Source organism: Catharus ustulatus, chromosome 1, assembly GCF_009819885.2.
Source record: "Catharus ustulatus isolate bCatUst1 chromosome 1, bCatUst1.pri.v2, whole genome shotgun sequence".
In the NCBI taxonomy this organism is placed as follows: domain Eukaryota; kingdom Metazoa; phylum Chordata; class Aves; order Passeriformes; family Turdidae; genus Catharus; species Catharus ustulatus.
In genome coordinates, this window is record NC_046221.1 from 97,777,924 (window position 1) to 97,797,548 (window position 19,625).

The 19,625-nt window shown below is 39.5% G+C and overlaps 1 protein-coding gene across 3 annotated transcripts in view; it reads right to left on the bottom strand.

Annotated features, from left to right (window-relative positions):
• The window catches only part of LOC116993205, a 28,062-nt gene extending 12,412 nt beyond the window's left edge, over positions 1 to 15,650 (bottom strand). For 2 of the 3 annotated variants that reach the window (XM_033053600.1, XM_033053608.1), the window contains exons 1-5: positions 15,359 to 15,650; positions 14,324 to 14,392; positions 9,474 to 9,507; positions 2,672 to 2,722; positions 1,615 to 1,692 (exon numbers count right to left, since the gene is read on the bottom strand). In XM_033053600.1, the coding sequence (XP_032909491.1) occupies positions 1,615 to 1,692; positions 2,672 to 2,722; positions 9,474 to 9,507; positions 14,324 to 14,392; positions 15,359 to 15,433 (307 nt within the window). In that variant the 5' untranslated portion in view covers positions 15,434 to 15,650. The remainder of the gene's footprint in view (positions 1 to 1,614; positions 1,693 to 2,671; positions 2,723 to 9,473; positions 9,508 to 14,323; positions 14,393 to 15,358) is intronic. The other variant, XM_033053616.1, reaches the window with a different exon arrangement.
• Positions 15,651 to 19,625: the final 3,975 nt, after the last annotated feature.

Below are 19,625 nucleotides of genomic sequence, written 5' to 3' on the forward strand. Positions count from 1 at the left end.
CAAAACATACAGGCTGCTATGAAGAAATTCAACTCCATCTCAGACCTGCTACAGTATCATGCTGCTACATCTTAACTCTGAAAATAAACTATCACCTAGTGAACTGAGAGTGTTCTTGCAAACTAAGTGTTTTCTATTACAAATGCTTATAGTAAAGTATTAATACTAAAAAGCCTGGCAATGTATTAACTACATTAACTTTATTAACTACAAGACAATGCACTAGAGAAATTTTCTGTTAACACTAGGAAATTTGCTACTTAGGCCTTCATCAGAGAGCCTATTTCTCTAGGCCACCAGGATACACTTGGAACACTAAGGCCACTGACAAGCAGCCTTGCTTCTCTCCTAAGAGTTGCCTATTCTAGCAGTTAGAAAGAAAGCATTAAAATTAATCGAGTAGAGCCAAGGACAGTGAGGAAAAATATCTCACTACATAGAAACATCTGTATATCCCACCAAATGGAAAGCCACAAAGAACCACGACTGATGACAAGCCACCAGTGGCATGAAGTCCAGATGAAGGTCAGAAGGTAGCAGTGGGCCCCAGGGGTCAGTACTGGGTCCAGTCCTGTTCAAAACCTTCATTAATGATCTGGACGATGATGCAGATGATGTAGAGCATAACCTCAGCAAGGCTGATGATGACACATAACTAGGAGGGATGCCCAATACACCAGAGGGTTGTGCTGCCATCCAGAGGGACCCCAAGTTGCTGGAGCTGGGCTGACAGGATGCTCAGGCAGACCAGCAAGGGGAAGTGCCAAGTCCTGCATCCAGAGAAGAACAAGCCCAGGCACCAGGGCATGCTTGGGACTGGCTAGCCAGGAAGCACATTGGCAGAAAAACACCCAGCAGACACCAAGCTGAAGGTGAGCCAGCAAAGGCTGCTGGTATCTTGGGCTTCACAAGGAGGAGTGCTGTCAGCAGGCTCCACTCGGCACCTGTAGGGCCATCCCTGGAGTGCTGGCTCAAGTTCTGGACTGCCCAGTACAAGAGACATGCGCATATGAAGGGCCATGAAAATTACAATGGCATCTCTTCTATGAGAAAACTCTGAGAAAGCTGGAACTGTTCAGCCTGAAGAGAAGGCTCAGACAGGATCTCATCACTGTCTATAAACACTTGAGGTGAGGGTGCAAAGAAGGAGCTGTTTTCAGTGGTGCCCAGTGCCACAACAAGAGGCAATGGCAGAACTGAAGCAGGAAATACTGTCGGAATATCAGGAAAAACACTCAGAGCACTGGAACAGATTTCCCTGAGAGACTGCAGCTTTTCACCTTGGAGATATTCAAAAGCCCAAAAGACATGCCCCCGACAACCTCCTCTGGAACTTGAGCAGGGGTTAAGATCAGAATAGGTCCCTTCCAGCCTCAACTGTTCTGTAATCTGGAAAAAGCTTCTTTACTTAGATGGCTCCTTCAGGAACAAGTTAATAGTTAAGGAGGCCTTTATAATACTCTGTGCAATAAACTAAAATGAAAATGATATGAGATAGGTAAGTTATTAAATACATTTACAGAAAATGAAACTAAAATCCCACCTTTTATTTCAAAAGAAAGTAATTTGGTAACCACTTCAAAGGCATAAAATTTAAAAAACAAAAAACCATACCAATTAGAGGTTCTTCTCTTCTGGGATCATGCATAAAATCCTCCAGACAGGTTATGTACCCTGTGAATGCTCTCTTCACTGAAGTAAAAAATACACACATAAAGAGACATTACACATTGCATAGTTTACACATAACATCTATGATCTTACAGGAGTTTCTAATGGGAGACTTTAATGGTGACAAAATTCATTCACACTCTGAAAAACAGGCAAGACTTTAGTCCCCCACAGAAAAAGTCCAACACTTTTTCTTCCATAACAATTTATACACGAGGATTTAACATTCTCAAGAAAAGAATCAGATAAGCAAAACAAGACTTCTAACACAATTCAGTTTACTGAGGAAAGATACTAAGATATGTGACTCCAATAGCATGTCCCAGACTGGGTCAGTTCTCATGAGAAAAAGTCACCAACCTCCTCCTCCCCTTAAAACCCTATTACTCATACAGCATTCTGGGACTGCTTGTTTGTAGTCTGAAGTTAAAGAAGTATACTGCCTTAAGGTTAACAAAGACCACAATCTTCACTAATACAGCAAATACCTTCTGAGCTCTGGGTAGCTCAAAGGCTATATATGAATATATATTTGAATCTGAACTAGCACTGTTCTTGTTTCCTAACACACAACTGAATACTCTGGTTTTTGTATCATCTTAATAACAAACAACCCATGCTGTTCTTGGTTTATATGCTTTTGGTCTGTCATACTTTCACTGTACACTGAGCATGCTACAAATTCTTTTATTGAAAACTTCACTAACTAAAAAAAAATACTAGCTAGATTCACTACGATGCTGTCAGATAATCATGAAGACAGAAACTATGTCTCAAGTTTGAAAATATTTCTGTGGAAAGACTTGTAACTTCATATTCTCTTAAGATGTTTTTTACATGAATTAACCAGTGCACAAAAGAAAAGCAATGGTTCAAATGTCTGGCAGCATGCATTACTTCTTTCTAGACCATAATCAAAACACTGGCTTTAGTCATCATTGAAATAAAACCACTGATTTCAAAGCTGCATCTGAAAAAGGCATCATTTATATTCAGCTACCTGGTCTGAGCACTCGAAACTTCATCGGAACTTGGATTAGAGCCGAAGAATCTAGGATAAGAGTTTGACAAGTCAGATTACTTCTTCTCATTTCCTTTTATTAACTACTTAGTAGATCATTGAAATATGTTACAGAATTGAACAGTTATCTTCATTTTGCAGCTTAATATAGGCTCAGTATTCCATCTTGATAGACTTCTTTTTTAACTTCATTGCTCTAAGTCTCCCCTTCCACTCCCTTTCCCCATCAACATAAAATACCAAACACACAAATGTCACAGAAACCCAGAATATTCAATTCTTCAGTGCTTTTCACATTGGACACTTATTTTAATTATTTTAACTATTCAGAATCATGCATGACAATCAGTTTGTGTTCCCCATACCCAACAAAAGCTTCTGGTTTAAACATCCAGAGCCTAAACACAGTCGCAGACACAATTAATATAGTCATTAAACTACATCTTCTTTTACATAGGGCTCTGTATCTGTTCCTAATCACTCAGAGCTTCAAATGGAATGTTAAGGTGTGCACTTACACTCCTGTTGGAACTTCTCCCTTGCCCCTCTCTCCCTCAAATCCATAGACATACACCATGCTTTAATGACATTGTCGATATTTTGTAAGTCACAGTATCCAAGATAAAAATAAAGTGATACACTAATATTCATTCAATGGAAATAGTAAGAGTTAAATTATTATTTGCACACATAATTCCTAATTTTGAAGTTAAAAAGTTTTCTACAGTCATGGCAAACACAACGTGTTGCACACATCTTTTTTTTCCTCTTCCTGCATAAGACAGGGAGGTAAGAGCTAGGTATCAAAGTTGTAAATCAAAGTTACAAACAACTCTGCAATATTAACATTAAAAATGGGTAAAGGGAAAGCACATCTCCCTTGATTCCTTAAAATAAATAACACATTGTTTTCAGTTTAAAGCTTCAAAGGATCTGATAGCAAGATCCCCAGGCATTCTGCAAGCACAACAATTACTCAATGTAGAATTGTTCAATTAGTGTCCAAAGCTCAAGTTAAGATTCCAGGTCCAGCATGCACAGACAATATGGCCAAATACTACATGATACGAATAGGTATATGTGAAAAAGTGCTTTATTTACTTTACTTCTAGGAACAAAGTGAATTTACACAGAATAGCACCAGAAGCAGTTCACAGCATATTCTGCCTTAACATGGTTAGAGTTTACAAATATAGTCAAGCTAAAAATCAAGTTGTAGCTGCTGCTATTACCAAAGGTAGAAGATTGGGAGATTGAAATTTTGTTATCAAAAAAACAAAGAAAAAGAAAAAGCATTATGTAAAGATATTGCTGCCCACAGAAGTTTAACAAAGCAGTTTTGATCTTGAAGACTCTCCCTTTCAGCAACAGCAAGTTTCCAGGCTCACATTTAATTAATGCTTACTAGCCACATTACTTTCCAATATTATCAATAATATATTTCTTAAGCATCTCAAAACCAAACCAAAACAATATTTTCTCTAAAACGTACCAGACTGATCAATGAGGTGGTTTGTCAGGCTCAAAGTGAAATAATCAAGAAAAGTAGCCTCCTGGTGTTCAGTAAGCAGCAGAATCCCCCAAAGAGCAAATTCAAGGGCCAGTAACCCTAACCATGTTAGTGATGTTGGCATTCATAAAACACCTTCAGAAAACTCACAGGAACAGTAAATTAGGAGATCCAACCCATGCCACAGCTTCAGCTGAGCAGGACCTTGGGAACACTGAGATACTGCATGGGCAGCTCACTGCACAGTATCTTTTCCCCCATTATCTGGGACTTGTAAGGATGGCTACTATCATCCTTGTTCAGTTCGAGGAGGATGCAGAGATAGCAGAGGGGGCCCAGTAAAACGGCAACCACAACAAACAACCCACGGCAAATTATTTATGAGAACAGGTTTGGGAGCCAGACTTTTTCAGACCGGTGGAGATTAGGAGGAGATACAATAGCACTGATACCTGAACAGAGGCTACAAAATGTCCAGCCCTGTGGGAATGTGAAAAAAGCATTAAAAAGCAGCAGCCAGAATTAGTCACTTCAGGTGCAAAGATCAGATAATAGGATAAAATTCATCTTTGAACAGAAGAGCAACTACAGACTGTTTAAACACAGATGGTAGACTCTCTGTTCATGAGGACGTTCAAGGATTCAGCAAGCAAGTGATGATCCAGCACTTGCTGTAGACCTGCTTCAATCAGGAAGCTAGGAAATCACCTAATCAGTCTCAGGAAATCCCTTCTGCCTAATTATTTTATTTAGTAAGAACTATTTTCCAAATACTAGCTATGCACAAGAACAAACAAACAAAAACTCCAAAAAAATCCTTTCCTGTCAATATTCAATTAAGAGTGCTGAACATAAAAAATGTAGGAAACAAAGAAACATCTGTGTATGTATTTGTAATGCACACACATTCCTAATGGTTGCCAGAGACGTAACAGCCATGTTTCAAAACAAAAAGGCAGTTTCAGACACTGTCAATTCAGCTACTCAGCAGCAACAAGGATGTCCCAAGCTCAGCACCAGATTCCCTTTTGAGTACAAAAGGGAAGTGCACAAAGACGCCAGATTCTACCAGGTCAAGGAATTCCCCAAAAGAAAAGTAGTAAGGGTATTGAAACAGTGTTCCATCTTGTACTTGTATTATTATGGCTTCTGAAACATTTTCTCTTCTAGTTTCTTAGTCAGAATAGAAATTCTAGGCTTTTCCTTTGAAGACTTAACAGTAATTATACACCCAAAAACTGCATTCTTATCCATGTTTAACAGACACCGAGTATGAAGGGACATGTTAAATCATATCAATTACTTCAAGTATTAAGCTGAAATGCTGATCAGGATACTGGTAAGGTTATAATTGGTGAAGAATCCACAACATTTGTGCCTTCACTGGAGGAAGAACTTGTCAATCAGTGGTGTTTAATAACTGCAGCCTAATCTTCAGATTGGATTCTTCTCCTTGACTCCATGTTTTACAGAACAACCATAATGAAACTTTACAGGTTTGAAGTTGAAGGCTACAGATGTAGATTAGTAGATCCAGCAGCTAAGAACATACAACCTCCCTTACTACACTTTTCATTTGTATTGCTGGAAGAGCAGGACAAGCTACCTCTGCATCATACTTAATGCAAGAAAAATTCCACAGGCTGTACAAAAAACATCTTATTAATCCATTCCTCTATGCCATATTCATTTCACCAATAAAGCCAGGCAGCCCATTAAGAGCTTTAACAGGGCTCATACTCTGTATTATGCCTCTTGCCCGAGCTAACAGTAGTAAACCACTGCATTTTGCTACTGCCCAGTAAACATTTGCCTATGCATATACTGGCATTGCCCCATCATTTATTGCCTCTCACTCAAAGCAAAAAACTTCCAAAACTTTTCTATTTTAGCCAATAGGTGCCAAGGGGAAAAAAAAAAGCAACATTCATCTCCCTCGGTTCCTTATCCCTTAACACATGGGCAACTGCCTTAAAAAAGAGCTGAAAGAAGTAATCCATCTGTCCAATTATATCACTGTACAAAGGAATCACATGACTGAGATTTATGTACTCAGGTGTGCTTTGACTTAACACTCTTAGTAAAGTCTCAGAACTTCAGCATCTTCTATTTCCGCATTGTCCATTACATTGCTTTCCTCTGACCTGCTGAAGAGGGGAAAAAAACCCAACCCAAGATATCCAGTTCTGTCATTACCACAGAAATAGCTTAGGATAGTTTTGCCATATGGAAACTCACATGGTAATGTGATGAAGAAAGATGCCTTTCCTACAGGAAGTAGAACTCCTCCAAAAATAAACATCTGGAATCAGATGCATTTCCTCAATTAACTGCAAAGCCAACATGATTGTACATTCACAGAGGTTACATACACTCACCACTTCTGGATCAAGTAACTTTTGATGGGCTCAGAAAGCATACGTGGCATATCCCATTTGGAAACACTTGGAATCCAAATACTTTGTCTTTTTAAATTTTGGTTTACAAATGGCAAATGTTCGGTTTACAAGGGAGATGTTGTCCCTACTGACAGAAGAATTTTTTTTAAATTCTGCAGCAAGGAAGAAAATGCAGATGTTGGTGTAAAACATTCTAAATACGTCAAGCCTCATCCTCTGAAGTACCTGTTCCTTTTCAGACAGTGTACATTTCAGATACTTGTCAGGTATTGTCCCAAATTACTTCCAAGAAACTTCATTCTTCACTTTCACAACATTTTTTTCCCTGGCTCTTTGAACTCCAGCTCTGTGAACATGCTGTCACATTTCAATCTCACTGGAACATTTGATAGCATGAACATTAGAACAAGACTGCAGATCCAGCAACACTTACAAAAGCATCTCATTAATTCATATACTGAAATAAAATTAGATTAATATTTTACACAGTGGACCTAATTTAAGAATTTCCATATTTTCCATGCTCATTCACAAAACTTTACTACTGAATTTAATAATTTTTGTTCATGCTTACTTCATAGGTCTACAAATAGTAAAAAAAAAAAAAGCTATTTAAAATTAAAAAATAAAGGTTAGAGAAATTCATAAATTCATCTTTGGTATCAGTGACAGAGCACAATGAATCTACTGGATCAGCTGGACCTTGAAGAAGAATTATATAAATAATTGTTAATATGTCCACAGAAGAGTTCAAGAAGTCCTACATACATTTTGACTATATAATTCTGCACTGCTGTTCCAAACACCTCTGAAAAGTTACTTAAGAAAAAAGTTTTTCTACTTGTAAAAAAACCTAAAGCAGCACAACTGAAACATAAAAATACATTTCATTGGCCAAATTTCAGCCTCTTTGGACAAATAAACCCTACCAGTGGCTTACAAATTGACCTCCCAATCTTTATTGCATTCTGCTTCACTAAAGATCGAGTAGAATAAAGGAGACATCAAGAGTATTAGTAATAATTTTTTATTAGATGTTTCTGATCACTTCAGAATGATTGCTGAGACACAGGACTTTCTGGATAAAAGCACATCTTGCAATGATTCTGACATGTTACCCTGTGATGTTGGGACTGCTCCACAAGTTACAACTAACTTGCTTCATAAAGCTTCCAGGTTCTTCACTTTAATAATCAGGTATTTTTACTTCTTTTACTGCAGGATACATCCCAGTTGAAAGATTCCAAGTCATGACATTTCCAAAGATACAGTATTTGTAGTATGCACACACATTCTTAACCCATGGAATAATTCTTAATGCTCCATGAAACACAGACTGCAGTACATACAGTCCTAAAGTTTTCTAAAGCCATAGGTTCTTGCAACAGGCTCCTCTATTGCACCACTCTCTTCACAGTCCTGCTGCCACCACTTTGTCCTCTTATTGAAGTCACACTTTCTCCCACATGCATCCCATACATTATTCCTCCAAAACCAGATTTTATGATCTTGAAGAAAGAACCTCTTCATTTAATCAGTGTTACTTTCAACAATTATTTCTGAGAAGTCTAAAGAAATCTGTAGAAAGTGTCCTCCACTGAAAACCCTTGACCAGAGCCATACAAATCTGTTCTTATTGGCTGAGGTGTAAATACAATTTTGTAGCACTTGAATCCATTGGGACTTTGAGAAGACTTTAAAGTTTTCACAACTCTTCAAATTCTGTCAGAGCTTCATTATCATGCAGCAGTCGTAGCTGCTGAGGCAAAATCTTGTAATTGTTCTCATACTTGAATGACATGTCTTGCAGCAATTCTCTTATCAGCACAAAACCCTGAGAGCAGTTAATGAAGCCCAGTCTCTTAGAAAAGGGCCTCTGACCAGCGTTTTCCCAGATCTCTCTTGTGTGTTGATTCCTCAAGGTCCAGTAAGCAGTGGGCTCAGCCTGCAGCATTTCCCTCAGTACAGGACTGACACAGTCACTCTTCCCTGTGCAGATGTGTATTTTTAGACACCTTTGATCAGCTTGGTTCAAAAAGGCTGAGAGGTTCAAAAGACACTGGGGAACAGACGATAAAGGCGGAACGCAAGCCTTGTTTCTTGGGAGAACAGGCTAAGAAGATAAAGTAGAAATGAAAGGTTTGTTTCTTGTGTATACTGACTGTATAACCACTTTGGTTTTTAATAATCTCATTGATTTTTATCAGTATTCCTGCATCTGCTTATCCTCCGCTTCCTGTACGTTATCATAAGTAGCTTTACAACAGGATTTTAATTTCCACTGTGAGCTAGGTATACACAACGTTTTCACCTTACTTTCATTGACGTATGACAGTCTGGATTCACATTCTCAGTTTCCAGGGGAAAAGACACCCCAACAACTGATTTCACCTTGAACCTCCAAGTCCACTACAATAAAGAGAGGCAGAACATTCCTGCGATGCAGCCAAGCAGCTTCAGCACTGGTAGAGATGCATCTGCAACAGTGCTGTGTTAGCCTGCTGATTTAGCCTCTTAGCATTCTTCCTTGAAGCTCAGCAGTGAGTGCAACAAGCTGACAGTCAAATAGGAGACAGTAGCCTGGGAAGGTGAGAAACTAAAACACTGACTATACATCCCTCCACTAGACAGATATATAAATATTTATATATGAAAAGGCATAAGTAAGGTTTCATACTTTAAAACAATTCTTTACTCAGCAGTTCACTAGACAGAAATCTCAGAAGAATGTTTAGCATATAAAGAGAAAACACAGTCACAGACATATAAATCAGTAAATGCAAATACCTGAACAATCAGAACAGCAACAAAACAGTAAATCCCCAAGCAATATCTATTCTAGGAGGCTGAAAGAAAAAAGCATTATACTTACTATAGAGATTCCTGCGTCTCAGGGCTTTCTCTTGCTTTAATTATGAAGATGCAAGTCATCCCAAAATAAAATAAGAAAAAGAAATTAATGTGCTGCATCATTCGAAGGAAAAACCCAGCACTTCCAGAGAAGCCTTTGCAGATGAATTCATTTCTAGGCCGAAGTTTCCATTGTCAAATAGGAAAAATTAGAGCCTTTATGATTTTCTGCAAAAGCTGGAAGTACTGACAAAGTTGTACTTAGAGTTAGCACAAGGTTACTTTTAAGAAAGCCCTGTTATTTAATGAAGTTTTAAGAGATGATTATGGCTTGAAACACAACATCTGAAGGATGCCAGGAAAACCTAAAGTATGATTACAGCTAAGTTTTCAGAAGGTGTAGTTCCAACAACAAAAAAAAATTTAAAAATAAATAACCCAAAAGGAAAAACTAACTAGAAGCAGCTTCCCCCACCATTTTGAGTGGATTTGGTTAAACCTTAAGGCTAGCCAAATCTCAGGAAAGATCATTCACATAATGACTAACAGGGAAAGTGTCTTTCACTGGCTGAATCCAGAACAGATGACTACTTTTTGGCAGAATCTAAAGAAAAGAGGAACTTAAAATTCCATTTAATAGCTAAAGCAATCCTGACTCATTCTGAGAGTTTTCTGGCAAGTAAACACAAACTTGTCATTTACAAGAATGGAACAATAAGGGTGATCATTCTACCACTTCAGCAGCTGTCTGTCCAGAGCAGTCCATGGAGTTAAGTGCGGTATTTTCAATATTCAGTGGCACGGAAGAGATGCTGGACATGGGTGTGACAATACAATAGGAAGCAAGACTGGCACAATAACTGTCTGAGAAGCCAAGTAGCTGTACTTTCATGGCAGTAATACGATAAGGCTAAGCCCCAGTACTGCCACTGGCAGTGGATAGTTTTGCATAAACTCAGGAGGATTTCATAAGCTTAGACACTGGAACAGACATTGTTCCTCGAAGTTATGTTATTCCAAGCGCTTTTGTTACTCATTCTCCAGTTTTACAACAAACAGCTGCTAATACCAAGTTTTTCAGACAAGCACTGAAAACATTAGCAGCTGTGAGCTGCTGCTTGAAGAGAATCTCCTCCTGAGTATTTTCAGACAATCAACTCTGACTGCACCTGGATTACTGCTTTTGTTAATATTAGAAATGCAGTTCCACAACTGAAGCTAAAGGGTCCATTTTACTTGTGATCCCTGCTACTAGATCAGGAATTAAGATTCTCACACAACTAGGTAAGAAACTTATTCTCTGTTCTGGTTCAGGGATTGCAACAGCTGTTTTTGAGCTAAGACTGTGAAAAGTTAGAGTAACTTTTGGCAAAGTGTCTAACTTTGAGAAGCCAAAACTCAAAAACTACTGGTTTTAAGGGTTCAAACCTTTCGTGCACATCATAATCTGTATGAGCTACTGCATAAAGTAGCCATCCACACAACTCAAGTTTCACAGGTTACTTAACAGACCAGTTTCATAGTTAAGTATTACATGAACATAATTTAGTTTTTCCTTAAACATATATGGTCTTGAAATATATCAGTTCTACTTATTTTAATTCTTAAAGCTCATAATAAGCAAATCAAGTTTGGGGGTTTTTTTGTGTTCTGCTTGGTTTTTCCCCTGAAATGGAAAGCTCCACAATTAAAGTTTCTCTGGATCATGAAGATATACTGCAGAACACAACAGCATGCTTTTTGAGACAAATATAAACAATCCAACAGCAAGGTAATTTTCCTGTAACTACCTATGTTAGCATTCCAAGTATCAACACAAACAGGTCTGAATTGTATAAATAGCAATGGCTGACTTCACTGCCCCAAAAAAAGGACAGAAAAGTTGCCTGCACATCAGGTATTTCAACCACATGTTCTGATACACAACAATCAGGGCTAAGAGGCAGAAGAAATGAGAACAATGAAGACTAACAGCTCTCTTCATAGATTTGAACATTCCTCGTTTCTAATAAGCCTGTAGACTCTTGAATACAGATTTTTCTCCTTTTGGGACATGGCAGGCATTTCTACCTAACTCCAGATCTGAAGGGAGGGCAAGGAAACTTGTATCTTTTGATAGAAGCAGAACAATCTTCATCTGCGCTCCAAACACAATTTACAAAATAGGCAACGGTCTTCTGCTGATGCCATACCTGCAAAGGGCTGATCAAAACACAAGGAAAAAAAAGATGTTCCACTCTAGGATTTCCTTTCTAGCAAACTGAGCTATAAAACTAACGTATAGTTACAAAAACAGAATAAATTTTATCACATACCACCATATTCCAGGTATTTACACAGCAGGTGTATTATATTTGGGGACCAAATAAAATTTTTGTTGTCCCAAAAAAAAAACCCTAGACTTTTCCGCAGCTGCGGAAAGAAAACAAAAAGGCCAAACAAACCCATCTTTCATGCATGATATCCCCCACTACTCTCCCAGGCCTGGTTAAATTAAAAGGATTAATAAACTTTTATATAAATGTTGTTTTTTAAACATTTTACTGTAAAAGCTAAAACTAAAACTCAACTGTTTTTCCAAGTACCCAATACCAGCCAACTCCAATTTTCAGAGCCATTAATTATGCACACATCTATGATTAGTTTGGCTATTCACTTTCTACAACTCCCCATCCCATTAATATCTGCTCTGCAATGAAGTCACAAAACCCCACCATTATGCTACTATACAGAGGTCACACAGCACTCAGTGCACAAGATACACACAGCCTTGTACTGTGATCATCCCAACCACACAATTTTTTGGCCATCAGCACCTCGTTGACAAGGGTCTGGCCTTATGAACTAACAGATAAAACAAAAGTATGCAGAAACAACCTAGATAAATATCTTATGTACCTATTCAAAACCCAGAATAACCAAAATATCCAGGTGGGAAAAAAAGAAAAAAAATTATATAAAATAGCCATGCACACTGAGAATCAACTGAAGTTTTCCTACAAATCTGTCAGACAGCCAAGCTTTACTACTGCAGCTATTCAAAATAACACATTTTACTTTGAATAGCTATAGGAAACACAAGACAATGAAATGAGAATCATTTCACATACGTAGCACATGTTTACACTTGCTTCCTGAAGTTTTATTAATGACTGTCGTTCTGATGAAGGGCTTTTTCTTGCACCTTCGGGTAGCAGACAAACACAGTATCTTTACCAATGCCATTTTAAAAACAAATGGGCAACTGATAGAAAAAAGGCAATCTGACTGAAGTCATAAAAAATGGCTAATGGATTGGTCAGGCAAGTACTGTGGTTTAGGTTGTGGTTCTCTTCATTTTGTTATGTTGTCAGGACATCCTTTGGTATAATTTTGAACAGGAACTCCTCCAGTAAAGGAACAAACTAAGAGCTATTCACTATCCACACCTATCCTGCATTAAAAAGAAACATAGGCTCAGGACTTTTATAGTTATTCCAAAAACAGTGGTACAAAACCTTGAAATCAATCTATAAGTTCTCATATTTTTCCACCAAAGCCCACAACAGATTTCAAAATTTAAAGAAAGAAACTGGGGATAAATTAAAAGAATGATGATGTGAGTTTGGAGAGTTATTCCTACAGCAATGCAGCTGTGTGGCTGACCATGACTCTACACACCAGATTTCACACCTAAGAAAAATCCAGTTTTGAACCTGTTTTACTCTTGCTCACTATCAGCTCAAAGACTTCACTGACACATGAAACTTTGATAGATTTAGCACAGCATACATCCAAAACACAAGGAAAACCATATGTAGATTTTCTAAGAAAATAAATGCTGTGTTTCCTACTTTTTGAGAGAAAATCAATAATCAGATCACTAAGAAGGTTAGCTAAAAAAAAAATTTTAAAAAGTCAACCACAAAAGCAAAGGAATTCTTTGCATCAGCAGAATATTTGGTAGGATATGAAAAATAAAACTGCACACTTCTACTCGATAAATGGGGAACACTATTCAATCCTGTGAAAAAAAAAAAAAGGGGCTGGAGAAAGTGCTATTAAAGTGATTAAGAAAAAAGAGGTGGGGAGATGCTCCTCATTGCCAAAAAAAAAAAAAAAAAGAGGGCACACCAACACTTGAGAAAAGCAGTTTTGCTGTTTGTTGCTAACCATTAAGAAAACATCACAGCAGGCTCTTCAGTGCCACAATACTATCTGATGGCAGCAAAGGAGTACAGACAACTGAGTTATGTCTCACCTTTACCAGCTGAGAATGTGGTGGAATTTTAAACAATCATCAGCCAATCAACAGTCAAAGGTTCCAGTCACAGCCACTTGAAAATGTCTTATCTCTAAATACACCCCCACAGAACTGTGCCTAACTATTTAATGCCTTTACCTGTTTTATGCTTAAACCATGGTGCTTTTATTGTGATGCTTCAAACAAGCACAAGTCAGACTTGATAGTTAAGTCCATGTAACTCCCTCAGGAAATCAGACATGGTGTTACTATCAAAGTAAAGACTAAGCTTATTTTACCCAAAGTTCAGGTGAGTTAAGACAGAACAGCACTTTTACCAACTGTATCCAAAACCAGAAAGTTGAATTCTTTCACCACCTGTGGCTCCCACGTAATTCAAACGTTAATTTCATAATTAGCACACATTTGCCTTCAGGTACACCTGATGTTTCAAGTTAAATGCTGCAGAAAGCAGAATTGCAAGAGTCCCACCTCATCTTTTTCTTGGAATATTTCAAGCAAATTACTGTTACAAATCTACCAATAAGTTAGATAAGCACTTGAAGCTGTGTGAAATCAAGTACTGAGCTTGCAAGAGTCCTGGATTTATGATTAAATCTGCATATACATTTAATATGGAAAAAGTTTACCTTCCTATGCTTTGCACCGCGAAAGTGCGACTGAAGATTTATGGCACACATACAGGAAATTTTACAAACCTGAAAGAGAAAAATTGAAAGCACATCTTCAGTTATGCTACGAATATAATTATGAAATACATCTGTTCCTATAATGCAATGGTGCAATTCTCAAGGTCTTCTTTGGCACAAAGTGTACCATTTGCATGATTTTAGGAGAGCAGTTTACCACTAAAATGTCCACAAATTGCACGCAAGCCTGTTCAAACAATACTTAAACACATGTTTAAATAAATCAGGTGGTAAGAAGTTTTTAAGAGACTCCCCCTCCTCTGCTACCAGCATTTTCTGAAGTCTTAGTTTTCTAAAGTTCTCCAAGCTGGAAAGTCAGCAAAAAGGGATGATCGTGCAGTGCCTAGAAAGGAACAGAGGCAAAACTATTCCCTAGAATAATTGCAACTCCGTTCATTGTTCATTGACAGCTACGTTAAAGGGATTAGAAAAACAAGGGAGGAAGACACACGCATTTCATTAAGATCGCAGATACAACAGTTAAGAGGAAACAATACAGATGTACAAATATTCTAGTATCTTTAGCTTTTAGAAAAGCAACGATTAATGCATGCAAATATTGTCTGTTTCCTTCACATACTGTCGCAGGACTTGAATGGGCCAGAAAAACATTCAGTGCTACAAAAACACTACAGGACTGACAAGCGTAACGCGTTCTGACGCAGTTGCAGCTCTTGGAGACAAACGAGCCTCTGGGGCCGCCCATCAGAAATACCCAGCAGAGACTGGAAAGGCTGCACTTGAGAACCATTCACCGCACCCGTGCCTGCTCAAGAGCAACCTGATTCACCGAATCCTGAGAGCTGCAGCTCTTCCAGGGCCCGGCCACGTTGTTCCCCGCAGGACAGACCCCTCGCTCCCAGCTCTGCCCACCACGCGTGCCGCAGCTCCCCACGGCCGGGAGCGTGCTCCCCAGTCCCCGCACACCTCTCAGTGCCTGCCGGCGCTGAAAACCCGCCAAAGACACCCACTCACTTCGCAGTAAAACTCCTTTTTCTCAGGCTTCGCATTGCCATTTTCTGCCTTAACTTCCTCAGGCACGGCGCTCATCCTGCACGGCTGGGAAAAAAAAATTAAAAGAAAACCAAAACCAACTCTTGTTCACACGGTGCTTTACAACGACCAGGTAAAAGCTGGGGCCGCGCCTCGGGGGGCCGAACTGGGTTATTATTTTGCTATTTAAGCGCTATTGTTTTATTCTGCCGATCAACCCACATCTTCCACAGCCGGCGCAGCCCCAGAACATCCGGGACCTCTCGCCCGCCTCGCCCCGCACAGCGTTCGTCACTTCCGGCACTGCCGCAGCCACGCCCCCAAGGCCGGCGGCCATTGGCGGGTAGCCGCTCACCTCGGCCAATGGGGAGCCAGCGTCGCGCCGCGCGCCAGGCAGCAGGCCACACCCCCGGCAGCAGGCCACCCCCCCAGGCCCTGGCCCGGCTCCCCCTGGACCGAAGGAGGAAATCGGGAGCGGCCAGGCCGGGATGGGAGGTGGGGACTAGGCCGGGATGAGTAGTGGGTCAGTTCAGGAGGAACCCAGGAGGAGTTCAAGGAGATGATGCTGGGACTAATTGAGGCCAAGAGAGGATACTGTAAGCAGTTCAGACCAGGGTGGGTCCCTGGACCTGTTTAGGATGGGTACTGGGGCCAGTTCAGGCTAGGGGTGGGTACTGGGACCAATCCAGAGAAAATACTGGGAAAGGGCCAGGGTGGACAGATGCTGGAACAAGTTCAGAGGGAATGCTGGAACCACTTGAGGCCAAGGAGTGCTGGGTCCACTGCGAGGGGGTTACTGGGCCCAGTTTAGGGAAGGGGCAAGAAACACGCACAGCAGCAGCTTTAATTTAAATGCAAACATTTTATTTTAAAATGTCTCAGCTTTACGCTTCTGCCTGGTAATAAATGTAAAATATAATTTAAGAAGTACGCTTGAAAGTTCCTTCTAAAAGCAGGCTGAGGAGACGTACAAAACACAACAGAAAAGTGCACCGGGTTTAAACAACATGCCAGAACGTCAAATCCATAGGTCACTGCCTGGTTTGAATCAGCCACAATATCTTTTACAGGTATATTAGCAATATACTGTGACACCTGTGATACTCCTATGCTCAAAGCAGCACAGCCACTGGTGCTGGTTGGGTTACACATTACCAAAGGTGATCCCACAGGATTCCCTGGGTCGACTTCCCTGGGGCTGGAGCTGTACCTGTCTGATGCTTCATCTCCCCACATGGGCAGCATTCATGTCTCAGTCACATGCCCCAGTGCAGGCATTACCTGCATTATTTAGAACATTTTGAAATAGTGCTGGGATGTTGCAGTGTTCTCTCCAGAAATACACCCTCCCAAAAAAAGTTTTGGGGCATCATGGAGTGCCAATAGACCAAAACTGTTGGCAGAACTCCTGTTTGCACCTGTTTGTTAATCATAGAACCATAGAATGGTTTGGGTTGAAAGGGATTTTAAAGATTATCCAGTTCCAATCCCCCTGCCATGGGCAGAGGCACCTCCACTAGACCAGATTGCTAAGAGTTAGTCTTATCCTCCACTGTGTTTCTTCAGAAGCAGGAATGGCACTTTTAATACAGGATAGTAAGTGGAGTGTGATGGCAGATTATACCCCTTTAGTGATGATGTTATTGATACCTGGGCATTTCTGTTACAGTCTGTCTTTTACATGGAGTCACATTAAAATGCTTGATCTTTATTTGTGGTTCTAATCTCAAAATCTAAAATGGACTAATTGAAAACACTGCGCTGGACATGCCATGTAATGCTTCATGCCCTTCCTAATTAAAAAAAAAAATAAATTAGGAATTGCAAATTTAAAGTGCAATTGCACAGTGAAAGAATAAACCCATGTAGAAAAAAATTAGAGAAGAAAAAAAAGGCAAAACTTAGTTCCTTGACTTTTTTGAAAGATTAACCATGTCTAAAGAAAAAAAGGATTTGGCATTGTATACATACTTTGCAGCACAAAATTGTTGGTGGTAGCTGGGGGCTTCTTGGCAGTACAGACTCCTGAAGAGAGGACGTTTCACCAGCAGAGTGACCTCTTTTCTGGTTTTGGAGGTACAGTTGTTATTAGTGAGTACCTCCATCTTATTAAGGAGAGGGAGAAATAAGGGATTGCACTTCTGCCTAACACTGTTCTTTTGGCAAAACTTTTAGAGTATGCCTAAAGTGGAAAAAAAGCTACAGAGAGAGAAGACAGAAAGGACAGAGACCAATATATCCCATCCTATGCAATCAAAAAGGTGGAGAAGCTAAAGGAGGAAAAAGGAATTGCCTTTAAGGAAGAAAGTGTTCTTTGGTTTTGTTAAGAAGGAGTTCAGTGGGGAGAGGGTGTGAGGAAGAACCCTTTCAGAAGAGGGAAGTTAGTTGACCATGCAGAGGAGGAATCTTCTTCGCTATGGTGACAGTAGAAACAAAACTGAATACTGTTATTGAGAACTGAGATAACTTCTGCCTTTTTGAAGTTCCTTCTAGAAAGACAAAACTAAAAAAACCTCAAAAACCTACACCAGATGCTTGCCTCTCCTTATTTCACATTTTAAATCAACACAGAGGATACACATGGTCCAAAACCCCCCCCAAAAAACCAAAAACCAAAAGAAAATGAAAAGGAAAAGAGCTTCATAAGGAAGAACTCACACCCCCTTGTGGTGCAAAACGAGGAGCTCAAGACCAGAACTTCACCTGATTTTTTTTTTTCAATACAATGAGTAAGTCTAGCCAAGCAGCTGATGTTCTTTCTTCTGCCTTCTCTGCCACATCTCTCTTTACCATAATTCTACCAGCACAAACGTGAAACTGAAGCTGACCCTGGAGCCCTGTTGCATCAACGAAATCTTAAAAAACTTCAGACTGCATACTTAGAGCATTAGCTGCACAATTACCAACAGCAAGAGAGTTAATGCACACACTGAATTTGTCAGAGTTTGGAAAGCTAACCCCAGGAAAGGAACAGGAGAACTTCATGCCTCCTAGAATGATGTTGTTAGTGTGACTGAGAAATGCATCTTAGCACTGAAATGACTCAATCCTTGTTTTCAAGAATTTGTTTTTAACCTGAAAAATTACAAAACCAGTTCCACAGGGGGGAGAAAAGTTATTTCAGACCACAGAATTTTTAACAGTGGATTAAGAATTAATGCAGAGTCACAGAATAATTACACCTCGATGGCAATATATCTTTTCTCTCCCCAAAATTTGTAGTAAAAAATTTTGTTTTTACTGTCCTTCCAAACTTTCGCTCAAACAACATCTTTGCTTAAGCACAACCAAGTGCTTGGATTTCCAGACTTTTGGGTTGGTTTTTAGAAAGCACTTTGTGTGTTTAGAATATATTTCAACCTGTCTCTGATGACTTTGTTCAGAGGCATTTCTGATAGCACGATAGGCAAATATATTCATCATGACACGAACACGCCAGATGTCACTGAAACATGACAAAGATTTGTTTGTCAGGGTGGTAGTGCCTATGAACATAAGCTACCCAGTGCAGCCCTGGTATCAATCTCCTTCAGCTGCATAAAAGCCTTGTGACTACATCCTGTGGATGGCCACCTGCACCATCTCTTGCTCTATATGTTACAGACGCCTGTTTCAGTTGCGACGGACAATTTCTCATAGGACTTGGCAAGATTTAAAAGAAGAAACTCTAAGGAAAGAAACTCCTGTTATAGTGAGAAATTTTCTACAGTCTTGTTAAGGTTTAGGATTTTTGTCTCAGTATGATTAGAAAAGTATTTCCATTTTGAATGTTTACACCCTAAGAGGGTAGAGAGAAAGACAGAAAACGAGCAGATCTGGAAGACAAGAGAAAATAGAATGCGTCTATACCCCTGTCATTCTGAGGTTGGTTTTCTTGGTTAAGTGACACTCAAATGAAAGAAAATATATTAATTTTTTTTACACTACCTAAGGCAATATATGTACATAGGTAGGGGAAATTATGCCTTTCAACTATTTTAATTAAAATGATACACGTTTTTAAGACAAAATATTGGGTTTCCTGAAATAACTGCAGCAGGTGAGGCTGTCTTAAATAAGTTTCAGTATGGCTTCAAGAGAAAGAATTAAGAAAAGCTCCTAGGCAGCAGAAGCTGATCTTATCCCACAGAATATTCCTTGCCTCAGGCTTGTTGCCTCTTAAGTATTTTAAGCACTAGGAATTTCCGGAAGAATTGCACACGCCCTGTCAATCTCAATACCATATCAAAGGATCAGCGCCTAAAGTCTT